At 44.5% G+C, this 26,050-nt stretch overlaps 2 protein-coding genes across 4 annotated transcripts; one reads left to right on the forward strand and one right to left on the reverse strand.

Annotated features, from left to right (window-relative positions):
• Positions 1-860: 860 nt before the first annotated feature.
• LOC129858962 (F-box/SPRY domain-containing protein 1) lies at positions 861-4,808 on the reverse strand. Of its 2 annotated transcripts, none has more exons than XM_055928225.1 (3): positions 4,300-4,808; positions 3,469-3,825; positions 861-1,849 (listed from the first exon to the last, which is right to left on the reverse strand). In XM_055928225.1, exons 1-3 carry the CDS (start codon positions 4,615-4,617, stop codon positions 1,664-1,666), a joined length of 861 nt encoding a protein of 286 aa, XP_055784200.1. In that variant the 5' UTR covers positions 4,618-4,808; the 3' UTR covers positions 861-1,663. The 2 variants fall into 2 exon arrangements, with proteins under 2 accessions (XP_055784200.1, XP_055784199.1); XM_055928224.1 differs by having other exon boundaries at positions 861-1,870; positions 4,300-4,807.
• On the forward strand, positions 3,818-19,677 carry fam168b (family with sequence similarity 168 member B). 2 transcript variants are annotated; one of them, XM_055928227.1, is made up of 7 exons: positions 3,818-3,908; positions 14,487-14,581; positions 14,720-14,806; positions 15,651-15,790; positions 16,703-16,889; positions 17,022-17,143; positions 18,049-19,677. In XM_055928227.1, exons 2-6 carry the CDS (start codon positions 14,506-14,508, stop codon positions 17,129-17,131), a joined length of 600 nt encoding a protein of 199 aa, XP_055784202.1. In that variant the 5' UTR covers positions 3,818-3,908; positions 14,487-14,505; the 3' UTR covers positions 17,132-17,143; positions 18,049-19,677. The 2 variants fall into 2 exon arrangements, with proteins under 2 accessions (XP_055784202.1, XP_055784201.1); XM_055928226.1 differs by lacking the exon at positions 3,818-3,908 and adding an exon at positions 5,512-5,654.
• The last annotated feature ends 6,373 nt before the right edge of the window (positions 19,678-26,050 follow it).

Consider the following 26,050-nt stretch of genomic DNA (forward strand, 5'->3'; position numbering starts at 1 on the left):
AATTAGAATCAGGAAGTGATGGAGCCGCCATTGCATGGGTGATCTGTTGGCGCTTCCTTCTTGTTTTCATGCTGAGGCCTCTCCTCTCTCCCTCAACTCTGACTTTACTACGGGATTGGCAGCTGAAGCCAGATTCATGGTCAGTTTAATTTAAGCAGCGTTCATTGTTCAGAGGTTTAACCTGGCCTCAAATATTAGACCTGGATCTCCTCTCTTTCAATATTCCATTTAGTAAAAGTATTATGCCTTGTGTTTTAAAAACAGTACAAAGAGACATCCCTCATGCTCCCTCAAGAGTGTGCACGAGTAGCATTGAGGTAGAACACCGCTGACATTCTAAACTTTCATGTGGTTATAACACACACACACACACACCCAGGAAACCGGTTGACAAACTGGTACATTATAATCAAACTATAAATCAGAAACCTACTTTAAGCTAACCTAGGGCATCAGAATCCCTACACACTGACACTCTCCTGCAGTTCATTCAGCCCACAAACACCAACTCTACTTTATGAGAAAGGCAGACAAAACAAAGGATTTGATTGTAGAATAAGGGAGACTGCAATGTGGTAATATAGACATTGAAAGGTGGCTTTGAATTTAGGAAGCCGATACGTACAGCTAAATAAAGAGCAGTGATACTATCAAGGTGCGGGTTTCTTCTTCGTTCTTATCTTCTTCAACTGTTACCAGGCACCTGCAACAAAGATAGCTCAGATGTGCAAGTGTCTTTTGATTTAGGAAGTAAATAAAATACAGGCCTACTAAAATGTTTCAGTAGGTAGTTCTTATTTTTAATATAACATATACAAAGCAATGATCGCCCTCTTGTGGAAGCATCATGAAACAATCAATCAGACTGGCACCAGGTAGTCTTTATTTGAAGCTTCCATGACCTCTTCAATAGTACCACGGATTAAAACCTATAAATAAATATCATGAAATACTAGGACTAATACCACCACAATTAAAATGGATGCACAAAGGGTAATGTAGTCCCCGGACTTCTGCTCTCCTATACGATGTATCTGAAGAGAGGAGACGTGTCAGTTATACTGTAACGCATGCACATGACTAGCTAGCTTAGCTACTGAAGCAGTCTTTCCTGGTTTTAATGGTCAGTTGGCCAAAAAGTGTTCCATACTGCATGTAGTCCTCTGAAAGGGTCAAAGGTCAATCACTCCACGTTCTCCCCTCATGGCAGTTACACTTTGTGCTCTAGAAATGTTACAGCTTTACATTTCCACATCTACAATATTCTCATGATGATGACTTGTTCCTCTATCATATGATGAGGTTTCTTTACATATTTGCCACAGTTCATATTTGGTTTGGCCTCATAGGAACAGACATACAACCAACCACATGTACGGGATTCAGCAGTGTTGTTACTTCATAAAATAACATTTAAAAAAAAGTCAAGTCCTCCCATATTGTAAATAAAATGGTCCAGCAGCTAGTGGATAACATCCATGTTGAGACAGCCTCCAGTCCACACCCACCTCCCCTCTTGTCCATCAATGATCACTAGCATCCATTTTGATTTTAGGTTCCACTCCAGTGGTTGTGAAATGTTAGTTTAGAGTTCTCTCGGTGCCAACCATCAGTCATTATCCTTGGCACACCTGACATGGCACCGACTGGTCTTGTGGCAGTGCTACCCATCCAGAGGCTTTCCCAGGTAGACCATGGTCACCTCAGTGTTTCCATAGACAGCCGAGACGGCCGGGAAGAGGCAGGCTTTCGGAAGCCCTCGGAAGGCCACTCCCAGGAACTCAAAGCCTCTCTCGAAGGCCAGGGTTTTGTTATCCATATCCAGGATTACTCGTATCCTCTCCCCGATCTGTGGACGCACACCATTACACTAGAAAGTAATATAACAATAAGTAACAGCTACAATACAGAGAATTGCTTCACTTTCAAGCTACAATTAATACATGCTTACTGTTATGAGAACTTCTCATTTAAGTAGCGTTCTTCTTCACATGCATCCTACTGCACCAACTCATCCCATAAATACATGTCAATTTAATATTTCAATTACAAACACTTAATTGAGATGGTTCATCAGCCTTAAACAATGGCTCAGAGCTTTAATAGGTCATATCCATTTATGTATTCAGATGTGTCTATACCCCTGTCTGCAGCTCACCCCATAGTGTCAACTTCCCTGAACTCTGCAGCTCACCCCATAGTGACAACGTCCTGAACTCTGCAGCTCACCCCATAGTGACAACGTCCTGAACTCTGCAGCTCACCCCATAGTGACAACGTCCCTGAACTCTGCAGCTCACCCCATAGTGACAACGCCCTGAACTCTGCAGCTCACCCCATAGTGACAACGTCCCTGAACTCTGCAGCTCACCCCATAGTGACAACGTCCCTGAACTCTGCAGCTCACCCCATAGTGACAACGTCCCTGAACTCTGCAGCTCACCCCATAGTGACAACGTCCCTGAACTCTGCAGCTCACCCCATAGTGACAACGTCCCTGAACTCTGCAGCTCACCCCATAGTGACAACGTCCCTGAACTCTGCAGCTCACCCCATAGTGACAACGTCCTGAACTCTGCAGCTCACCCCATAGTGACAACGTCCCTGAACTCTGCAGCTCACCCCATAGTGACAACGTCCCTGAACTCTGCAGCTCACCCCATAGTGACAACGCCCTGAACTCTGCAGCTCACCCCATAGTGACAACGTCCCTGAACTCTGCAGCTCACCCCATAGTGACAACGTCCCTGAACTCTGCAGCTCACCCCATAGTGACAACGTCCCTGAACTCTGCAGCTCACCCCATAGTGACAACGTCCCTGAACTCTGCAGCTCACCCCATAGTGACAACGTCCCTGAACTCTGCAGCTCACCCCATAGTGACAACGTCCCTGAACTCTGCAGCTCACCCCATAGTGACAACGTCCTGAACTCTGCAGCTCACCCCATAGTGACAACGTCCCTGAACTCTGCAGCTCACCCCATAGTGACAACGTCCCTGAACTCTGCAGCTCACCCCATAGTGTCAACGTCCTGAACTCTGCAGCTCACCCCATAGTGACAACATCCCTGAACTCTGCAGCTCACCCCATAGTGACAACGTCCCCTGTCTGCAGCTCACCCCATAGTGACAACGTCCCTGAACTCTGCAGCTCACCTCATAATGACAACGTCCTGAACTCTGCAGCTCACCCCATAGTGACAACGTCCTGAACTCTGCAGCTCACCCCATAGTGACAACGTCCCCTGTCTGCAGCTCACCCCATAGTGACAACGTCCCTGACCTCTGCAGCTCACCCCATAGTGACAACGTCCCTGAACTCTGCAGCTCACCCCATAGTGACAACGTCCCTGAACTTCAGCACTAAACTCACTGTTGAGATGGAATTTTTCTGTAGCAAAATATTTGCTACAGTGTACACTGTGCGCTAATGAATATGACCCACGGGAAACATGTTGCTAACCTACCTGGTATTTGGGGGCGTTGTTGCACTGGGGGAAGTTGCCGTTGACCTCCCCATTGTGGAGCAGGTTGTTATCCACCAGGTTCCAGCCCCAGCTTTGGTCATCAGTACCCAGGAGGGCCACGTAGCCCTGGCATTGCATGGCAGCACGCTTGGTGGCGATGCCGATCACCGCCACGGTCCCTAGGGGCCCCTCCCACCAGATCTCCCAGGCATGGCGGCCCTCAGAGAAGCCAATCTTGCCGCGGGCTCCGTCTGTGCTCTGGGCGATGGGGTTGCGGTGAAGGGTGAAGCCGTTCTTCTTCACGTAGACGTTACGTGAACAGTCGTGGGAACTCAGAGCGTGCTGGTAGGACTTGAGCTTCAGGAGAGGAGAAGACGGGAGAGGAGGCAGACAAAGATGGGTCAGGGTTTTGAAGAGGATCAACAACTTCATCCATCCAAGTAATTGATCAAATATGGCTGGTGCATCTCGATGAATTGAGAGCAAAATATGAGGGCAGAACCAGAGATCATAGCTATATCATTTCACTTACATTATCTCATTCAGGAAATTATTACATCATGCTCATGTATCTTATTGAATGCAGACGTCGAATAAACAGGGCGTGTGCAGACCGCTAGACACTAGTCTCTGCATGACAGACAGCGTGACTAATAACGTTGATGAGTAGGCGGTCTGATTAAATGGCAAGCTAATATGTGTGCTGAAAGTGGGTGCGTGAGTTATTCATTGTAGTATCATCTGGATTGAAATCATACAAGTCTGTAACAATAGCTATAGGCCTTCACGATGATTTTCAAATAGTAAACAAACGTTAGCATATATAGCTACCTTTCCCTTGTAGGTTGGCAGATTGCAGAGAATGTCGGAGCGCAGTGCCTCTTCACTGAGAGAGCGAGCGCACAGACTCCGCCACACCTCGCTGTTCTCGTCGGCTAGGCAGTTGTTCCAATGCCAGCACACCAACGAGCACCGCATTAGATCATACAAATCCAGATAAGAGAACACATGCTCAAGAACCCGACTGGGTAGCCTGCCTGCTATTCCCACACCTCCGCCGGCTGCGACGAAGGAGTTCCCGGCAGAGCTACAACTGGCAGCGGCTGCGCCGATGCAAGACTGCGCCCCTCCGGCGGCCGCTCCCGACATATTTGTCTAATTGAGGACGCCGACCGATAAATTGTGTTTTACAGCATAAATTCCTAACTAAAATGAATTAAAACTGACCATTTTTAACAATACGAGCCTAAATCACAGCGGTTGTATTGTTCTGCATGTATTTCCATGGACCCAGCCCGGGTTGGTAAAGGGAGAAGGAAAATGCGAAATCCAGTCAAGGTCCCGGAAATGTTTGTACAGCATTGATAAATCATGTATTTCTAAATTAATATAAATTTATATTTATTCTGATTCACAATCTTTAATGCTAAATAAGGGGACCGAGATAATCGCATAAATAACTTTCTGTCCGGAAAATGATAATAGGTGCATTTTACTTTGTGTTCCTGTTAGGACCTTTGTCTGTCATACAGTGCCCCTTATAGCTGATCTACAGTCAGATTTAATTGTACCCCCCAGCCAGCCTAGAGTCCAAACTGAAGATTGAAGTATGGTTTACTGATCCTAGATCTGTGTAAGGGTCTACTTCCATTATGGGGAGGGTTGTAATTGTCATTGACAGATAGAAAATAGATGAATGCAAGAATGCTTCTTTCAGATTTGATTGCAGTTATTTTTAGGAACAACGTATTGTTGAGCAATGCCAACACGATCAAACACCGACAAAAGGTCCAATATAATCTACAAATGCCTAATGCATTAATGCATTGAGACACCCCCATAGCTAATATTTATGACAGATGATGCGTATGCATCAGTATCTATACTCTATTACATAAATTATATAATAGCGTATACCATGTTATACATATGCTGTCCCAGAACCATTGCCCAGAGACAGCAAAGTGAAAGTCACCTTTTATTGCAGTACGACATCATGTGACATGGGCACAATGGAGACTCACTGTACTCGGAAGTGACGCCGGTTGCTGGAGAATTTTTTGTGCGCAGTGAGCCAAGCAGAAAAGAACAGCGTCAACCAGAGACCGTGAGAACAAAAATACAATAACCAAAAGTAAACATCTGAGCCTAAAAGAACAGCAGTCGGAAACTGAGAAATTACAACTGTAAGTAACGTTGACAACTATTCCTAATATTACAGTTGGCATCTATTGTTAAACCAATTGTCAAGATTAACAATATGAAGAGGTGGATGGGACAGCCAGTATTAACTACAAGGAGAGAGATGCGACTGTAGCCCCAACACAATGCCACCCCGCCGCCCTTGTTGTTGTGGAGCTACTGCATCGCCCATAGTTAAACGCTCCATAGGGATTTGTCAGCACAGAAGCACAAGAATAATGTCACTGTTTACAGTTCGCTACCTAACGTTACCGTAATGTGTTGAATTCTAGCTAGCTGCCCTATCGTTCACTACTGTAGCTGTTCGTTAATCGATACACGTCCATTTCCAATACTGCGACCACGGGTCCCATACTCTAAATGTGTCAAGTGAAGGGCGCCACATGATGGCTAATTATGATTTACGAAAAACATTGATCTGTGTATATACTAACTAGCTGCTCAGGGTTGCCAACTTTTGAAGAGGGCTTGGATTTACTATGTGTGTTCCCCCTAGCACAACCCCCCTACTGTTTTTCAGGTAATTTACTGCGATTCTACGTATTTTGACATGGCTTAGTTCTATGACCAGGGTGGAATTTGTTTTAATAAAAATCACAGGTTAGGTGATGGGGTGGCAGGGTAGCCAAGTGGCTTTAGAGCGTTGGTAACCGAAAGGTTGCAAGTTCAAATCCCCGAGTTGACAAGGTAACACTCTGTCGTTCTGCCCCTGAACAAGGCAGTTAACCCACTGGGCCGTCATTGAAAATACCAATTTGTTCTTAACTGACTTGCCTAGTTAAATAAAGGTAAAAAAACAAAACGAGACGAGTGTATTCAGGATGCTTTGAACATTACATGAACACTCAAAATTGGAAGACTTTGTTACTTAGCGATTTTTGGGGGGGATGAAATTTAAATGTGATATTTCAGTTTTTAAAATGTTTAATACATTTGCAAACATGTCTAAAAAACGTTTTGTTTACTTTGCCATTATGGGGTGTGTGTAGATTGAGGCAAAAAAAATATATGTTTCTTAGAATAAGGTTGTAATGTAACAAAATGTGGGAAAAGTGAAGGGGTCTGAATACTTTCCGAATGCACTGTACTATAGTTAGCTATTGCGGCTAGTTTAACTGGTTTGCTAGCTAGCTATCTTCTTCACATAGCTTTGGTTGTGAAGCTATAATGATTCAGATCATGAGTCATGACATAGCATTGCATCCTCCTCGACAAGCAATACTTTGTGACAGCAACCAGTATGGCACTTACTATAGCCAGGTTTTGTTTTAAACAGTGGTGTAAAGTACTTAAGTAGTACTTTCAAGTAATTTTACTGAAGTAGTTTTTGGGGGTATCTGTACTAGAGGTCAACCGATTATGATTTTTCAACGCCGATTATTGGAGGACCAAAAAAAGCCAATACCGATTAATCGCCCTATTTATTTTATTTGTAATGATGACAGTTACATCAATACTGAATGAACACTTATTTTAACTTAATATAATACATCAATAAAATCAATTTAGCTTCAAATAAATAATGAAACATGTTCAATTTGGTTTAAATAATGCAAGATGAAAGTGTTGGAGAAGAAAGTAAAAGTGCAATATGTGCCATGTAAGAAACCTAACGTTTAAGTTCCTTGCTCAGAACATGAGAACATATGAAAGCTGGTGGTTCCTTTTAACATGAGTCTTCAATATTCCCAGGTAAGAAGTTTTAGGTTGTAGTTATTATAGGAATTATAGAACTGTTTCTCTCTATACGATTTGTATTTCATATACCTTTGACTATTGGATGTTCTTACAGGCACTTTAGTATTGCCAGTGTAACAGTATAGCTTCCGTTCCTCTCCTCGCTCCTACCTGGGCTCGAACCAGGAACACATCGACAACAGCCACCCTCGAAGCAGCATTACCCATGCAGAGCAAGGGGAACAACTACTCCAAGTCTCAGAGCGAGTGACGTTTGAAACGCTATTAGCGTCCACCCCGCTAACTAGCTAGCCATTTCACATCTGTTACACCAGCCTGATCTCTGGAGTTGATAGGCTTGAAGTCATAAGTAGCGCAATGCATGGAGCATTGCGAAGAGCTGCTGGTAAAACGCACAAAAGTGCTGTTTGAATGAATGCTTACGAGCCTGCTGGTGCCTACCATCGCTCAGTCAGACTGCTCTATCAAATCATAGACTTAATTATAACATAATAACACACAGAAATACGAGCCTTAGGTCATTAATATGGTCGAATCCGGAAACTATCATCTCGAAAACAAACGTTTATTCTTTCAGTGAAATACGGAACCGTTCCGTATTTTATCTAACGGGTGGCATCCGTAAGTCTAAATATTGCTGTTACATTGCACAACCTTCAATGTTATGGTAAAATTCTGGCAAATTAGTTCGCAACGAGCCAGGCGGCCCAAACTGTTGCATATACCCTGACTGCGTGCAATGAACACAAGAGAAGTGACACAATTTCACCTGGTTCATATTGCCTGCTAACCTGGATTTATTTTAACTAAATATGCAGGTTAAAAAATATATACTTCTGTGTATTGATTTTAAGAAAGGCATTGATGTTATTGGTTAGGTACAGTCGTGCAACGATTGTGCTTTTTTCGCAAATGCTCTTTTGCTAAATCATCCCCCGTTTGGTGAAGTTGGCTGTCTTTGTTAGGAAGAAATAGTCTTCACACGGTTCGCAACGAGCCAGGCGGCCCAAACTGATGCATATACCCTGACTCTGTTTCAAGAGAAGTGGCACAATTTTCCTCGTTAAAAGAAATTCAAGTTAGCAGGCAATATTAACTAAATATGCAGGTTTAAAAATATATACTTGTGTATTGATTTTAAGAAAGGCATTGATGTATATAGTTAGGTACACGTTGGAGCAACGACAGTCCTTTTTGGCGAATGCGCACCGCATCGATTATATGCAACGCAGGACACGCTAGATAAACTAGTAATATCATCAACCATGTATAGTTAACTAGTGATTATGATTGATTGTTTTTTATAAGATAAGTTTAATGCTAGCTAGCAACTTACCTTGGCTTCTTACTGCATTCGCGTAACAGGCGAGCTCCTCGTGAGGCAGGTGTTTAGAGCGTTGGACTAGTTAACCGTCAGGTTGAAAGATTGAATCCCTGAGCTGACGAGGTAAAAATCTGTCGTTCTGCCCCTGAACAAGGCAGTTAACCAACCGTTTCTAGGCCGTCATTGAAAATAAGAATGTGTCCTTAAGTGACTTGCCTAGTTAATTAAATAAAGGTGTAAAAAAAAAAAAGCCAAATCAGTGTCCAAAAATACCGATTTCCGATTGTTATGAAAACTTGAAATCGCCCCTAATTAATCGGCCATTCCGATTAATCGGCCGACCTCTAATCTGTACTTTGCTTTACTATTGTCACGTTCCTCACCTATTTATGTTAGTTGTTATGTGTGTTAGTTGGTCAGGACGTGAGGTTGGGTGGGCATTCTATGTTTTCTGTTTCTGTGTTGGTTTTGGGTTGCCTGGTATGGCTCTTAATTAGAGGCAGGTGTTTGGCGTTCCTCTAATTAAGAGTCATATTTAGGTAGGCGTTGTCACAGTGTTCATTGTGGGTGATTGTCTCCTGTGTTTGTGTATGTCGTTGCGCCACACGGGACTGGTTTCGGTTTGTTTGTTAAGTGTCATTTATGTGTAGGCTTTTTCCCTGTTCGTGCGTTCTCGTGTGTTATGTGAGTCCGTCGTTCAGATCTGTTCTACACCGTTTATTTGTTTTGTTAGTGTATAGTCAAGTTCGTGTTGTTTCGTCTTGTTTAATAAATTCATTATGTATTCAAACTCCACTGCGCCTTGGTTCAATCCCTGCTCCTCTTCGGATGAAGAAGAGGAGGACAGCCGTTACAGAATCACCCACCACTCCAGAGCCAAGCAGCGGAGTCAACGGAGAAAGGGACAGGAGAAGAAGGAGCAATGGACATGGGACGATGTTTTGGACGGAAAGGGTTGCTACACTTGGGAGGAGATCCTGGCTGGGAGGGATCGCCTCCCATGGGAACAGCTGGAGGCACTGAGGAGAGAAGAGGCTACCGGAGAGAGGAACCGGAGCTATGAGGGAACGCGTCTGGCACGGAAGCCAAAAAAGCCCGTAAGTAACACCCAAAAATTTATTGGGGGGGGGCTAGGAGGTAGTGGGCCAAGGGCAGGTAGGAGACCTGCGCCCACTTCCCAGGCTTACCGTGGAGAGCGGGAGTACGGGCAGGCGCCGTGTTACGCAGTAGAGCGCACGGTGTCTCCTGTACGAGTGCATAGCCCAGTGCGGGTTATTCCACCTCCCCGCACTGGTAGGGCTAGATTGAGTATTGAGCCAGGTGTCATGAGGCCGGCTCAACGCGTCTGGTCTCCAGTGCGTCTCCTCGGGCCGGCATACATGGCACCGGCCTTACGCATGGTTTCCCCGGTTCGCCTACATAGGCCGGTGCGGGTTATTCCACCTCCCCGCATTGGTCGGGCGACCGGGAGCATTCAACCAGGTAAGGTTGGGCGGGTTCAATGCTCAAGAGTGCCAGTACGCCTCCACGGTCCGGTATTTCCGGCACCACCTCCCCGCCCCAGCCTAGTACCTACAGTGTCTACACTACGCACTAGGCTACCAGTGCGTATCCTGAGCCCTGTTCCTCCTCCACGCACTCTCCCTGTAGTGCGTGTATCTAGCCCGGTGCCTCCAGTTCCGGGCCCACGCACTAAGCTACCAGTGCGTCTCCAGAGCCCTGTACAAACTGTATCTTCTCCCCCTACTAATCCTGATGTGCTTGTCCTCAGCCCGGCGTCACCAGTGCCGGTACCACGCATCAGTTATAGAGTGGGCTTTGAGAATACAGTGTGCCCTGTCCCTGCTCCCCGCACTAGTAGGAAGGTGCTTATCCTTAGCCCGGTGCCTCCAGTTCCGGCACCACGCACCAGGTCTACAGTGCACCGTATCCGGCCAGAGCCATCCGTCTCCCCAGCGCCATCTGAGCCATACGTCTCCCCAGCGCCATCTGAGCCATCCGTCTCCCCAGCGCCATCTGAGCCATCCGTCTCCCCAGCGCCATCTGAGCCATCCGTCTGCCAGGAGCCTGCAAAGCCGCCCGTCTGCCATGAGCCTGCAAAGCCGCCCGTCTGCCATGAGCCTACAGAGCCATCCGCCAGACAGGAGCCGCTAGAGCCGTCAGCCAGACAGGAGCCGCTAGAGCCATCAGCCAGACAGGATCTGCCAGAGCCGCCAACCAGACAGGATCTGCCAGAGCCGCCAACCAGACAGGATCTGCCAGAGCCGCCAACCAGACAGGATCTGCCAGAGCCGCCAACCAGACAGGATCTGCCAGAGCCGCCAACCAGACAGGATCTGCCAGAGCCGCCAGCGAGCCATGAGCAGCCAGAGCCGTCAGAGAGCCATGAGCAGCCAGAGCCGTCAGAGAGCCATGAGCAGCCAGAGCCGTCAGAGAGCCATGAGCAGCCAGAGCCGTCAGAGAGCCATGAGCAGCCAGAGCCGTCAGAGCGCCATGAGCAGCCAGAGCCGTCAGAGCGCCATGAGCGTCGAGAGCCGTCAGCCTGCCATGAGCGTCGAGAGCCGTCAGCCTGCCATGAGCGTCGAGAGCCGTCAGCCTGCCATGAGCGTCGAGAGCCGTCAGCCTGCCATGAGCGTCGAGAGCCGTCAGCCTGCCATGAGCGTCGAGAGCCGTCAGCCTGCCATGAGCGTCGAGAGCCGTCAGCCTGCCATGAGCGTCCAGATTCGTCAGTCAGCCATGAGCTGCCCTTCAGCCTTAAACGGCTAGATACCCAGAACTGCCCATCAGTCCAGAGCTGTCTCTCTGTCCGGAGCTGCCTCTCAGTCCGGAGTTGCCCCTCTATCCTGATCTCCCTCTCTATCTTGATCTACCTCTATATTCTTATCTATCCCTCTGTCTTGATTTATCTCTCTGTCCCGGTGCTGTCCTTATTAGTGAGGTTATTAAGAGGATTTTGTGGGGGTAAAAAGAGGGTGGACATTCTTAGAGGGAGGAAGCTAGGATGGATTATGGTGGGGTGGGGACCTCGCCCGGAGCCTGAGCCACCACCGTGGTTAGATGCCCACCCAGACCCTCCCCTAGACTTTGTGCTGGTGCGTCCGGAGTTCGCACCTTGTGGGGGGGGGTAATGTCACGTTCCTGACCTATTTATGTTAGTTGTTATGTGTGTTAGTTGGTCAGGACGTGAGGTTGGGTGGGCATTCTATGTTTTCTGTTTCTGTGTTGGTTTTGGGTTGCCTGGTATGGCTCTTAATTAGAGGCAGGTGTTTGGCGTTCCTCTAATTAAGAGTCATATTTAGGTAGGCGTTGTCACAGTGTTCGTTGTGGGTGATTGTCTCCTGTGTTTGTGTATGTCGTTGCGCCACACGGGACTGGTTTCGGTTTGTTTGTTAAGTGTCATTTATGTGTAGGCTTTTTCCCTGTTCGTGCGTTCTCGTGTGTTATGTGAGTCCGTCGTTCAGATCTGTTCTACACCGTTTATTTGTTTTGTTAGTGTATAGTCAAGTTCGTGTTGTTTCGTCTTGTTTAATAAATTCATTATGTATTCAAACTCCACTGCGCCTTGGTTCAATCCCTGCTCCTCTTCGGATGAAGAAGAGGAGGACAGCCGTTACAACTATTTATATGTTTGACTCATTTTACTTTTACTTCACTACATTCCTAAAGACAATAATGTACTTTTTACTCCATACATTTTCCCTGTCACCCAAAAGTATTCAAATAAAATGTTATTGTTTACATACACATATTTAGCAGATGTTATTGTGGGTGTAGCGAAATGCTCGTTACATTTTGAATGCTTTACAGGACAGGGAAATTGTCTAATTCACACACTTATCAAGAAAACATCCCTTGTCATCCCTACTTTCTATGTTCTGGTGGACTCACTAAACACATGGTTTTCTTTATATAAGGAATTTGAAAAGATTTATACATTTGATACTTAAGTATATTTTAGTAATGACATGTACTTTTAATACTTACAGTGGGGCAAAAAAGTATTTAGTCAGCCACCAATTGTGCAAGTTCTCCCACTTAAAAAGATGAGAGAGGCCTGTAATTTTCATCATAGGTACACTTCAACTATGACAGACAAAATGAAGGAAAAAAAATCCAGAAAATCACATTGTAGGATTTTTTATGAATTTATTTGCAAATTATGGTGGAAAATAAGTATTTGGTCATTAACAAAAGTTTCTCAATACTTTGTTATATACCCTTTGTTGGCAATGACAGAGGTCAAACGTTTCCTGTAAGTCCTCACAAGGTTTTCACACACTGTTGCTGGTATTTTGGCCCATTCCTCCATGCAGATCTCCTCTAGAGCAGTGATGTTTTGAGGCTGTTGCTGGGCAACACAGACTTTCAACTCCCTCCAAATATTTTCTATGGGGTTGAGATCTGGAGACTGGCTAGGTCACTCCACGACCTTGAAATGCTTCTTACGAAGCCACTCCTTCGTTGCCCGGGCGGTGTGTTTGGGATCATTGTCATGCTGAAAGACCCAGCCACGTTTCATCTTCAATGCCCTTGCTGATGGAAGGAGGTTTTCACTCAAAATCTCACAATACATGGCCCCATTCATTCTTTCCTTTACACGGATCAGTCGTCCTGGTCCCTTTGCAGAAAAACAGCCCCAAAGCATGATGTTTCCACCCCCATGCTTCACAGTAGGTATGGTATTCTTTGGATGCAACTCAGCATTCGTTGTCCTCCAAACACGACGAGTTGAGTTTTTACCAAAAAATTCTATTTTGGTTTCATCTGACCATATGACATTCTCCCAATCTTCTTCTGGATCATCCAAATGCTCTCTAGCAAACTTCAGACGGGCCTGGACATGTACTGGCTTAAGCAGGGGGACACGTCTGGCACTGCAGGATTTGAGTCCCTGGCGGCGTAGAGTGTTACTGATGGTAGGCTTTGTTACTTTGGTCCCAGCTCTCTGCAGGTCATTCACTAGGTCCCCCCGTGTGGTTCTGGGATTTTTGCTCACCGTTCTTGTGATCATTTTGACCCCACGGGGTGAGATCTTGCGTGGAGCCCCAGATCGAGGGAGATTATCAGTGGTCTTGTATGTCTTCCATTTCCTAATAATTGCTCCCACAGTTGATTTCTTCAAACCAAGCTGTTTACCTATTGCAGATTCAGTCTTCCCAGCCTGGTGCAGGTCTACAATTTTGTTTCTGGTGTCCTTTGACAGCTCTTTGGTCTTGGCCATAGTGGAGTTTGGAGTGTGACTGTTTGAGGTTGTGGACAGGTGTCTTTTATACTGATAACAAGTTCAAACAGGTGCCATTAATACAGGTAATGAGTGGAGGACAGAGGAGCCTCTTAAAGAAGAAGTTATAGGTCTGTGAGAGCCAGAAATCTTGCTTGTTTGTAGGTGACCAAATACTTATTTTCCACCATAATTTGCAAATAAATTCATAAAAAATCCTACAATGTGATTTTCTGGATTTTTTTTCCTTCATTTTGTCTGTCATAGTTGAAGTGTACCTATGATGAAAATTACAGGCGTCTCTCATCTTTTTAAGTGGGAGAACTTGCACAATTGGTGGCTGACTAAATACTTTTTTCCCCCACTAAGTATATTTAAAACCAAATACTTTTACTCAAGTAGTATTTTACTGGGTGACTTTTACTTGAGTCATTTTCTATTATGGTATCTTTACTTTTACTCAAGTATGACAAGTGGCTACTTTTTCCAAAACTGTTTTTTTTAATGAAGAACATATCAGATATTATCTAACATTAACTATATAATGTTTGCTTCTTGTCTTGGTTGTTGCAGTATCTGAACAGTGTGCATTATGAACCCAGTGTACTGCCCTGCACCAACAGGGGTCCCCTATGCCAATCAAAAGGGGCATTTAGTAGGATACCCAGGTAGGCAGAGAACCCCTTAACCAGTTTGTGAGCCTGTAGTGTTTACACAGTTTTATTTAAAAAATTCTCTCTAATTGTTGGGTCTTCTCTAAATGTCTGTCTGATGCTTCTGAACTTGTATGACATATGACCTCCCAGCTGGATTCCCTGTGGGGTATGCAGCGTCCCCTGCCTATGCTCCCAACATGTACCACCCTGGAGCCAACCACCCAGCCTTCCCCACGGGTAAGGTAACAGTCCCTCCCAGAGCTGCATGTAAAGCCTACCCTTGTACAGTCAGTGAATACATTGTTAGTATGCGATTTCTGTGGGAATTGATCTCCCAATCTCACCAGGGGTGTATTTATTACGCAGATTCTGTTGCAAAAAATTTCTTGAACGGAGGCAAATGGAAGGAAACAGGGGCCTACCTGAATTTATCCAATAGAAACTCAGGTTTTGCTCTGTTTTCTTCCATTTGGTTTTTAAACGGTAAACGGTTTCCATAATGAATACACCCCCAGGGGGTCTAATCATTAGTCCAAACCGTTGCAATTGAGTTTCCATTGGACAAATTCAGGTAGGTCCCTCTTCGTTCTGTTTGGTTCCTAGTGAGTACACCCCAGCTGAACCGTATCGGTTTGTGCAGGGGGCAGGAACGTGCAGCTGATCATGGGATCGTTGCAACCCGATACATTACTGAAGGCTAAATCCTGACCTGAATCGGTCGAATTCGATCGCAGTCTTTGTACGTAGTGTAGCGGCAGCTTTCAGCTGTCGCTGCTGTGTTGTGACTGTACACCATGGTTTCATCACCTTTAGCTAAACATGGGAGAACCAGACAGCTCTCAGGAGAGAAGATTGAATTCAGACAAACGTTTCTGCCTCTCGTCTTGTTTTCCAGCTACACGTATTTTGCCGTTGACTGAAACTTCCCTCTTTTGTGTTGTACAGATTCAGAAAGGAGTCGGACATTAATCAGTCCCTTTACAAGCCCTTAGGACAAAGGCCAGCCCTGAAGTGTTCATTGTTTTTGTTCCTGTTAAAATGTGTAATTCCCCAGATGATATCTCTGAAATGTCTCTTATAGGTTACGCTCCGGGCACTCCTTTTAAAATGTCCTGCTCGCCCACCACGGGGGCTGTCCCACCGTACTCGTCACCCAACCCCTACCCTGGAGCAGTATACCCTGTGAGAGGCACCTACCCCCAACAGAACCCCTACGCACAGGTCAGTCCGTCCGTTAGTTTGTTAGTTCATCTACAGACTACTGCAACATATCCAGTCAACCTTTACCATCTGAAGTAGTAAAACGTAACCTATTTATTTGCTGTACTTGCAGAACTGCACTGAACAAAGACATAAACGCAACATGTAAAGTGTTGGTTTCATGAGCCGAATTGAAAGATCCCAGATATTTCCCATACTGTGCATGAATTTGTTAGCCTCCCTGTTAGTGAGCATTTCTCCTATGCCAAGCCGTAACAGTTTGAACCTAGCGCTGTACTTGGCTGTGACATCACACAGTTCCATGGTTAGTGCAGGCAATAGATGAGGGTATAACCTACTATTGTACACTATTCTCCCTATCATAAATCTATGTACACTAATCTTCCAACGTTACCGTGTGTTAAATAACTGAATGTGGTAATTTTCCGAATGAATCCAACCACCATTTTCTTTCTTTTCTGCGTAAAGGCTCTCCAAACCTTTAAAAAAAATATCATAAATATATATACGGTATTTTTTAAAATAAGAATTTTTATTACGACAATACAATACGAATGGGCGCTCCCATCAGTGGGAGCCCTCGACTTCCACCTGCCCCGAGACGCCGGAAGGGCCAAGTCCCTGCCCCCTGCCCAAAGGGTTTCATAAATACTTTCCTAACCCTAAATAATCTACAAGATCAGAGTATATTTTAAAAATGAAATGTATTCAAAGCAAGCGAGGTAGCCACTCCTGCAGAGCGCATTACGCGACTGAATAAGTTAAGTCGGAATACCAAATACTGAGAAGTGCGTAAGAAAGGCAGACATTTCCTTGGTCTGAATTGGGTCCATACACATTAGCTTGCTGCATATTGCTGCTGTAGTTGTACTTGGCTCAATGTGGCGCTGACGTGAGATCTATCTCTCTCAGCATCAAGGCACTTACTACACACAGCCGCTGTACGCAGCCCCGCCCCATGTCATACATCACACTACAGTGGTCCAGCCCAATGGGATGCCAGCAGCCATGTATGTCCCGCCCATGCACCATCCGCCTCGCCCCCACAATGGTGTTGCCATGGGGATGGTAGCAGGGACCACTATGGCCATGTCAGCCGGTGAGTTCCAATATTTTCCTCTTTTTTATACTATCCTGTCTCTACACAGCGTACAAATCTATGACGAGGATGAAGAAATGGTTTTGCTCTCGTCTAAATTTCTGACCTTTCCCACCTCCCTCCCTTCTCCAGGAACATTGTTGACGCACTCCCCGAATCCCCTCGCCCCCCACCAAGTCACGATGCCCACATACCGACACCCAGGCACGCCCACCTACAGCTATGTGCCCCCCCAGTGGTGAAGTGATGGCACTGTGAGTAGTGAATACGTTCTCCGTGTCCCCCTCTCTGGTCAATCTGCCTGGGACAAACACTGACCACTGACACATGGAAATACAATATCATAGAAAATTGTGATAATTTTATAGTTATAAAATCAATAATAAAATCACTTTTGTTTTTACTTTTAAGGCAGGAAAATGCAGGACGGGTGGCCTACTTGTTACCATTTAAGGGTTGTCACAGGAAAGGTGGCCTACTTGTTACCATTTTAAAGGGTTGTCACAGGAAGGGTGGCCTACTTATTACCATTTTAAAGGGTTGTCACAGGAAGGGTGGCCTACTTGTTACCATTTTAAAGGGTTGTCACAGGAAGGGTGGCCTACTTGTTACCATTTTAAAGGGTTGTCACAGGACGGGTGGCCTACTTGTTACCATTTTAAAGGGTTGTCACAGGACGGGTGGCCTACTTGTTACCATTTTAAAGGGTTGTCACAGGACGGGTGGCCTACTTGTTACCATTTTAAAGGGTTGTCACAGGAAGGGTGGCCTACTTGTTACCATTTTAAAGGGTTGTCACAGGAAGGGTGGCCTACTTGTTACCATTTTAAAGGGTTGTCACAGGAAGGGTGGCCTACTTGTTACCATTTTAAAGGGTTGTCACAGGAAGGGTGGCCTACTTGTTACCATTTTAAAGGGTTGTCACAGGACGGGTGGCCTACTTGTTACCATTTTAAAGGGTTGTCACAGGACGGGTGGCCTACTTGTTACCATTTTAAAGGGTTGTCACAGGAAGGGTGGCCTACTTGTTACCATTTTAAAGGGTTGTCAAACATGTTGGGAAAATTTGGCAGTGGTCAATAGAAGTACATTTTATGTGTAGGAAAACAATCGGTATAACTGTGTATTAAATCAACTTTTCCTCTGCTTCTCTCTTCAGGTCACAAGATGGTAGATATGCATTGACACTCCCGTCCAGTATTCTACAGCTGGTGATGATGATGATGACCCCCTTCAGTTGTTCTTCCTTTTTATAGGCGTGATGCGAATCTGAATCCTAACCATACATCAACAGGTCTGTTCAGAACGGGATGAAGACAATCTTCCCACTCCTGACTATTCCTGTTTGGAATAACGCTATCCCAGAATCCTTCGCTCACTCTGCTCCATATCTTCCGTCAGATGGCTACTGGAGGTCTCCTCCATGCAAACTTGTGTTTTGTGGACTGTCTTTAGAAATGTGTAGTTAACTATTAAGTGGTTAAAAGAGAGTTTGGATGAGTTTTTATTTTTGGGGATCCATATTGAGGTAAATGCGCGTGTGTGTGTATGCTAAATAATGCTCGCTCAATCTACCTGAGACATGCAAAATCACCAAAAAGATTGAATCTAAAAGGAACTAAGAATAAGAACTGCAATTTTTTTTAGCACTGATGTCGTGTCTTAATTTGAAACCTTAAATAAGAAAGGGGAAAAATGTTTAGTTTTCATACAAACAAAGTTAAAGAAGGAATCCGCAGCGGGGGGAAGACGGTGCCACTGTTATTGTTTTAGTTGCAAAGCTGCACGGTAAAAAAACTAAATGTGCAGTATGTTTTGTGTTCCTCTATTGCTGGTGTCAGAGGGGGAACAACAGTGTTGGTTGTGTTTGCAGTAACGTCTTTGTTGTGGTAATATCACAAACGGATGTGGCATTTTCACCATTAACGATTCCAGCTTTAGGATTACTACACAAAGCCGTGCAGATTTCTGTTTGACTTGTTTTTAGAAACGTTGCAGGCACAGTATTATTTCCCTAGATGAAGCTGCGTCAACATTTTGTCTGTTGGGACCTTTTTGTTTTTGTAGTTTGGGAAAGTGGGGCTTTTTTTGTAGAGTTTTGTGCCTCTGTGTCCATTCCAACTCTAAATCATTCTCCAACTCTAATCACTGAGTTCCATGCAGAAGTTCCAACGGTCTAAGACAGATAATTTACCTTTTCCTTGGACCATCGTCCTAAGATCCACTACATCATGACAGCAGAATGATACAGACTTGTCTTGACATGTGATCTATTACTGGTCGCAAACGAATCTATTTACAACCACTTGGACTCCTGCAGACAATGAGTGATTGTGTATAATTCTATCTTCAGAGGTTTAAAATACTGAAACTGTTGCACATACAGATGTATGTATCATACCTGAACATGTCCACAGATCCCTTTCTGTCATTGGTTTGTGCTTAACCAAACCAAGAGCCACAAACTTTTAAAAGCAATGCTAACCTGAGACATTTTCAACAGGTTTGAGACTTGATTAAATTATTAAATCTATTATAATTTTCTAAGCACTACTGGAAGAGAAGACACATTAAATTCTTATTTGAGACACTGTTTTAAGGAAGCCAGAACTTAACTGACGCGAGATATCTCTCTCAAGGCTCCACCAGAACTTACCAGATTATATCGTTGTCTGAGTCACTCGTCTATGTTGCCTATCTAATCTAAGTCACCTCAGTTACTGAATCTGTTTTGTAATGTGTTTTTGGGTTGTCGAGAAAGACTACAAAATAAATACTATTATGAGAATTGTCAAGGATTTTTATTTAACCATTTCATTGAATCATGTCACCTGCACATCTTTGGAGATCCAAGGTGATTTACGATTTAAGGTGATTTACGATAACACCGAGCGACGGGGTCCGAGGTGATGTGGTGTTTTAAGGTGATTTACGATTACACCGAGCGACGGGGTCCGAGGTGATGTGGTGTTTTACGGTGATTTACGATAACACCGAGCGACGGGGTTCGAGGTGATGTGGTGTTTTAAGGTGATTACGATAACACCGAGCGACGGGGTCCGAGGTGATGTGGTGTTTTAAGGTGATTTACGATTACACCGAGCGACGGGGTCCGAGGTGATGTGGTGTTTTACGGTGATTTACGATAACACCGAGCGACGGGGTTCGAGGTGATGTGGTGTTTTAAGGTGATTACGATAACACCGAGCGACGGGGTCCGAGGTGATGTGGTGTTTTAAGGTGATTACGATAACACAGAGCGACGGGGTCCGAGGTGATGTGGTGTTTTAAGGTGATTTACGATAACACCGAGCGACGGGGTCCGAGGTGATGTGGTGTTTTAAGGTGATTTACGATAACACCGAGCGACGGGGTACGAGGTGATGTGGTGTTTTAAGGTGATTTACGATAACACCGAGCGATGGGGTTCGAGGTGATGTGGTGTTTTACAGTGTTTTACGATTACACCGAGCGACGGGGTCCGAGGTGATGTGGTGTTTACGATAACACCGAGCGATGGGGTCCGAGGTGATGTGGTGTTTTACGGTGTTTTACGATTACACCGAGCGACGGGGTACGAGGTGATGTGGTGTTTTACGGTGTTTTACGATAACTCCGGCGATGGGGTCCGAGGTGATGTGGTGTTTTACGATTACACCGAGCGACGGGGTCCGAGGTGATGTGGTGTTTTAAGGTGATTTACGATAACACCGAGCGACGGGGTCCGAGGTGATGTGGTGTTTTACGGTGATTTACGATTATACCGAGCGATGGGGTCCGAGGTGATGTGGTGTTTTAAGGTGATTACGATAACACCGAGCGATGGGGTCCGAGGTGATGTGGTTTGAGGCTTGCTGCAGTCGTCCCGTCTGATGTCCAGCAGATGGACTTTACGTCTTAGATATCTGCCTTCAGCATCACTGCATTGTCTGAACGTGTGAATGGGATGATCATGGTAATACCATTTTGTGGGAATATATATATACTAAATGTCCAGCTAAGGTAAAGGGGAAAGTCTACAAACCACGTGCACAGTCTTCACATTTTGCTGTCTTAAAATGTAATCTAAAAAGGGTTTGATTTTTTTTTTAAATTCCTATAGAGCTACACCATCTACTACTGCATGTTCAAAGTGGCAGAAAGTTCTAGAACATATTCCAAATTACTGAAACACAAAAAAAACGAAGATGTCTTGATTTTGTGGATGTCTTCACACCCCAGATTTAATAGATGGTGTTAGCATCTTTGTCAATTTTTCTGCAGTCTGAATAGCCTAAAAGTACATGGAATCGGATATTTCAAGCCACATTTCAAACCACCTTTGTAGGTGGTTTGAAACAATTTGACAAGAACATGTGTTAGCTTACTAGCTTGTTAATTGTTTACAAACAAATGAGTGAATGTGCTAGAAAGCAAAACTAGTTGACCGCTGTGGCTAGCTAGTTGACCGCTGTGGCTAGCTAGTTGACCACTGTGGCTAGCTAGTTGACCGCTGTGGCCAATAAGGACTCATTTTGAAAGTTGGATCATCTTATCCTTTGAGACTTTAAAAGGCTTTATGTTTTTTTACACTATGATTTTGAACGTTCAAAGCAACTGGGACACGTCCATGAAAGGCATTGTCACCTCGGCTTGCTACATAACTTCTAAATGGTAGGTCAATCAATCATCAATCAGCCACTGCGCACACACCTGTTGTTGCTATGACAACGAGCATAGAAATGTCAACAAATGACTGCTGTCTGAACAGTCTTTTTTACAGTCTATGGTCTGAACACACAAATCCGATTTTGGTCACTTATAAATTGCTGTTTGTACAGTCAGTATTCCAAAACAGATTTGAAAAACAAAACTGATTAAGGTCTGCAGTGTGAACAGGGCTTCATTATATCATATTATTTTAGTCATTTATTAATCATTTGGAATAAGATTCTACCAACTTTCCACAACTCTGTAGGGCAGCATACAGGTAACTGCCAGAATAATGGAAACACTTGAGTAAATGAGGGATTACAGTCATATTCAAAAGTTTTGAGAATGACACAAATATACATTTTCACAAAGTCTGCTGCCTCAGTTTGTATGATGGCAATTTGCATATACTCCAGAATGTTATGAAGAGTGATCAGATGAATTGCAATTAATTGCAAAGTCCCTCTTTGCCATGCAAATGAACTGAATCCCCCAAAAACATTACCACTGCATTTCAGCCCTGCCACAAAAGGACCAGCTGACATCATATCAGTGATTCTCTCGTTAACACAGGTGTGAGTGTTGACGAGGACAAGGCTGGAGATCACTCTGTCATGCTGATTGAGTTCGAATAACAGACTGGAAGCTTCAAAAGGAGGGTGGTGCTTGGAATCATTGTTCTTCCTCTGTCCACCATGGGTACGTGCAAAGAAACACGTTCCGTCATAATTTCTTTGCACAAAAAAGGCTTCACAGGCAAGGATATTGCTGTCAGTAAGATTGCACTTAAATCAACCATTTATCAGATCATCAAGAACTTCAAGGAGAGCGGTTCAATTGTTGTGAAGAAGGCTTCAGGGTGCCCAAGAAAGTCCAGCAAGCGCCAGGACCGTCTCCTAAAGTTGATTCAGCTGCAGGATCGGGGCTCCACCAGTACAGAGCTTGCTTAGGCATGGCAGCAGGCAGGTGTGAGTGCATCTGCACGCACAATGAGGCAAAGTCTTTTGGAGGATGGTGTCAAGAAGGGCAGCAATGAAGCCAATCCTTTCCAGGAAAAACATCAGGGACAGACTGATATTTTGCAGAAGGTACAGGGATTGACTGCTGAGGACTGGGGTAAAGTCATTTTCTCTGATGAATCCCCTTTCCGATTGTTTGGGGCATTCGGAAAAAAGCTTGTCTGGAGAAGACAAGGTGAGCGCTACAATCAGTCCTGTGTCATGCCAACAGTAAAGCATCCTGAGACCATTCATGTGTGGGGTTGCTTCTCAGCCAAGAGAGTGGGCTCACTCACAATTTTGCCTAAGAGCACAGCCATGAATAAAGAATAGTACCAACACATCCTCCGAGAGCAACTTCTCCCAACCATCCAGGAACAGTTTTGGTGACGAACAATGCCTTTTCCAGCATGATGGAGCACCTTGCCATAAGGCAAAAGTGATAACTAAGTGGCTCAGGGAACAAAACATCGATATTTTTGGTCCATGGCCAGGTAACTCCCCAGACCTTAATCCCATTGAGAATTTGTGGTCAATCCTCAAGAGGCGGGTGGACAAACAAAACCCCACAAATTCTGACAAACTCCAAGCATTGATTATGCAAGAATGGGCTGCCATCAGTCAGGATGGGGCCCAGAAGTTAATTGACAGCATGCCAGGGCGGATTGCAGAGGTCTCGAAAAAGAAGGGTCAACGCTGCAAATATTGACTCTTTGCATCAACTTCATGTAATTGTCAATAAAAGCCTTTGACACTAATGAAATGCTTGTAATTATACTTCAGTATTCCATAGTAACATCTGACAAAAATATCTAAAGACACTGAAGCAGCAAACTTTGTGAAAATGAATATTTGTGTCATTCTCAAAACTTTTGGCCACGACTGTATATTGAAAGGTTTAGTTACGGAGTTAATTAAGCAAGTAACATCCCATCATGCTTAGGGTCATGTATAAAAATGATGGGCAGGCTATTTTATTGGCACGAGTGGTCATTGAATGATGTGCGTGAAAATATTGTAAACCATATGCCATGGCCGTCTCACGGCCCTGCTACACTACAGCCATCTGGAGTCCGGCATTGCCATAAACCATTGAGGGAACGCTTCCTTTGAAATCAATGAAAGCTGCCATTCTGCCCGCATCACGTCCAATGGCAGCGTCCAAGCTCAAGTATCACAGAGGAATGAATTTGTTCATTCCAATGATGTACACTGCTCAAAAAAATAAAGGGAACACTTAAACAACACAATGTAACTCCAAGTCAATCACACTTCTGTGAAATCAAACTGTCCACTTAGGAAGCAACACTGATTGACAATAAATTTCACATGCTGTTGTGCAAATGGAATAGACAAAAGGTGGAAATTATAGGCAATTAGCAAGACACCCCCAAAAAAGGAGTGATTCTGCAGGTGGTGACCACAGACCACTTCTCAGTTCCTATGCTTCCTGGCTGATGTTTTGGTCACTTTTGAATGCTGGCGGTGCTCTCACTCTAGTGGTAGCATGAGACGGAGTCTACAACCCACACAAGTGGCTCAGGTAGTACAGTTCATCCAGGATGGCACATCAATGCGAGCTGTGGCAAAAAGGTGGTCTTACAATGGAAGTCAATATGTACTCGTCCTTTACTTTTGTTACAGCATCTCATTCACAACAACACAGCAACTACTGTAAAAGGTAAATGCAAGTCTGAAAATCACAACGTACCGTAAGATAGTTATGAGGAATATACAGTAATACAGCACAATTTCAATACAATATACTATCCGTAACATGATCTATTTGTGAATTCTACATGTCATATATATATAAAGGACTGCCCAATGACCTCATGCTGGTGGCAGAGCAGCAGGATTAAGCCATAAGCAAGGACAAGACATTTGCAACAGGGTCATAGCCAACAATTCCATCACGCTGAGAGAGATCCAATGTGCAATCATAAATGACAACAATATCTTCGCAAATCTCAATTCTGTCAGCATTTCCACTATAGACAGAGTTTTGAAAAAAAATCTAATGACTATGAAACAACTCCACAAGGTGTCATTTGAGAGGAATAGTGACGGAGTTGTGGGACCAGGATGTCCAGGTAGGAGCTGTGGGACCAGGATGTCCAGGTAGGAGCTGTGGGACCAGGATGTCCAGGTAGGAGCTGTGGGACCAGTACGTCCAGGTAGGAGCTGTGGTACCAGTATGTCCAGGTAGGAGCTGTGGTACCAGTATGTCCAGGTAGGGGCTGTGGTACCAGTATGTCCAGGTAGGAGCTGTGGTACCAGTATGTTTCAGGTAGGAGCTGTGGTACCAGTATGTTTCAGGTAGGAGCGTGGTACCAGTATGTCCAGGTAGGAGCTGTGGTACCAGTATGTCCAGGTAGGAGCTGTGGTACTAGTATGTCCAGGTAGGGGCTGTGGTACCAGTATGTCCAGGTAGGAGCTGTGGTACCAGGATGTCCAGGTAGGAGCTGTGGTACCAGTATGTCCAGGTAGGAGCTGCGGTACCAGAATGTCCAGGTAAAACATTGGTGTGCACATGGTATCTTGTACAGGGAGTTTTACTGTATTTCAATGATGCCTGTATATAGTTATTGAAGTTGTAGATACCCATAAGAACAGAAAACATTTCTACTTTACTAAACTGTCTGATTCTAGAATAGTTTAAGTAAAACTAACTTTATATTTGGTTTCTGTGTTACTATATAGAGAATGATGAACCTGGAAGGACATGAAATGACCCACATGTTTGATTTTGTGGAAGAGGCTGGGTTCAATCTGGCCAAAGGCAGGAGATGTGACCGCAATCTCATCGGACACCGAGCCACAATCGGACACCGAGCTCCTACCACCAGGCCAACGTGGGGGCAATATTACAACGTGTGCTGCCATTTCTGAGAATGGCGTGAGAACACGTATTCCACACATTGGGCCCTATAACACCCAACTTCTCCTGGCCTTCCTAAATACCCTTTACAGAGATATAAATACCAGAATACGAAAGAGGTTTTAGTTAGACCAGATTTGCTAAATGATGTAATTGTGTGGGATAATGTGAGCTTCCACCGAACCAACATACATCACTCAAAGCGATTGAGAAACTGTGAGAAGCAGTAGATCTGTCTTATGTGTTGTTTCTATGCTTCCAGTTTTAACGTTTCATTTTTGCTTCTTTTACTTCAGGTTTTTGTACACCAGCTTCAAAACAGCTGAAAATATTATATTTTTGGTTATGGAAAATATATTTCACAGTTTAGATGGTACAGTGATTCACTACACTGTACTTTTGTCACATAAACTGAAATTCGGTGAACTATTAGGATTTTAGCAACCAGGAAATTTGCGCATAGTTGATATTTTAAGCGTTAACCTGCATGGGATTTCTCTTCACAGCTGATGGTTTGGTTGTGTCACCGGTATAACTATGTTGGAACTGTCTAATCGGAGAGGAGCTGCTCTTGATCATTGTCATGAAGC

Source organism: Salvelinus fontinalis, chromosome 7 (assembly GCF_029448725.1).
Source record: "Salvelinus fontinalis isolate EN_2023a chromosome 7, ASM2944872v1, whole genome shotgun sequence".
Lineage (NCBI taxonomy): Eukaryota > Metazoa > Chordata > Actinopteri > Salmoniformes > Salmonidae > Salvelinus > Salvelinus fontinalis.

Excerpts from the sequence above, each read along its gene's own strand:
- LOC129858962 (XM_055928224.1), bottom strand. The coding sequence starts at position 4,617 with ATGTCGGGAGCGGCCGCCGGAGGGGCGCAGTCTTGCATCGGCGCAGCC. Across the intron at positions 3,826-4,299 it reads TGCCAACCTACAAGGGAAAG|CTCAAGTCCTACCAGCACGC; the intron begins GTAGCTATATAT and ends CCTCTCCTGAAG. Across the intron at positions 1,871-3,468 it reads ACAACGCCCCCAAATACCAG|TGTAATGGTGTGCGTCCACA; the intron begins GTAGGTTAGCAA and ends ATTACTTTCTAG.
- fam168b (XM_055928227.1), top strand. The coding sequence starts at position 14,506 with ATGAACCCAGTGTACTGCCCTGCACCAACAGGGGTCCCCTATGCCAAT. Across the intron at positions 14,582-14,719 it reads GCATTTAGTAGGATACCCAG|CTGGATTCCCTGTGGGGTAT; the intron begins GTAGGCAGAGAA and ends ATGACCTCCCAG. Across the intron at positions 16,890-17,021 it reads CACTATGGCCATGTCAGCCG|GAACATTGTTGACGCACTCC; the intron begins GTGAGTTCCAAT and ends TCCCTTCTCCAG.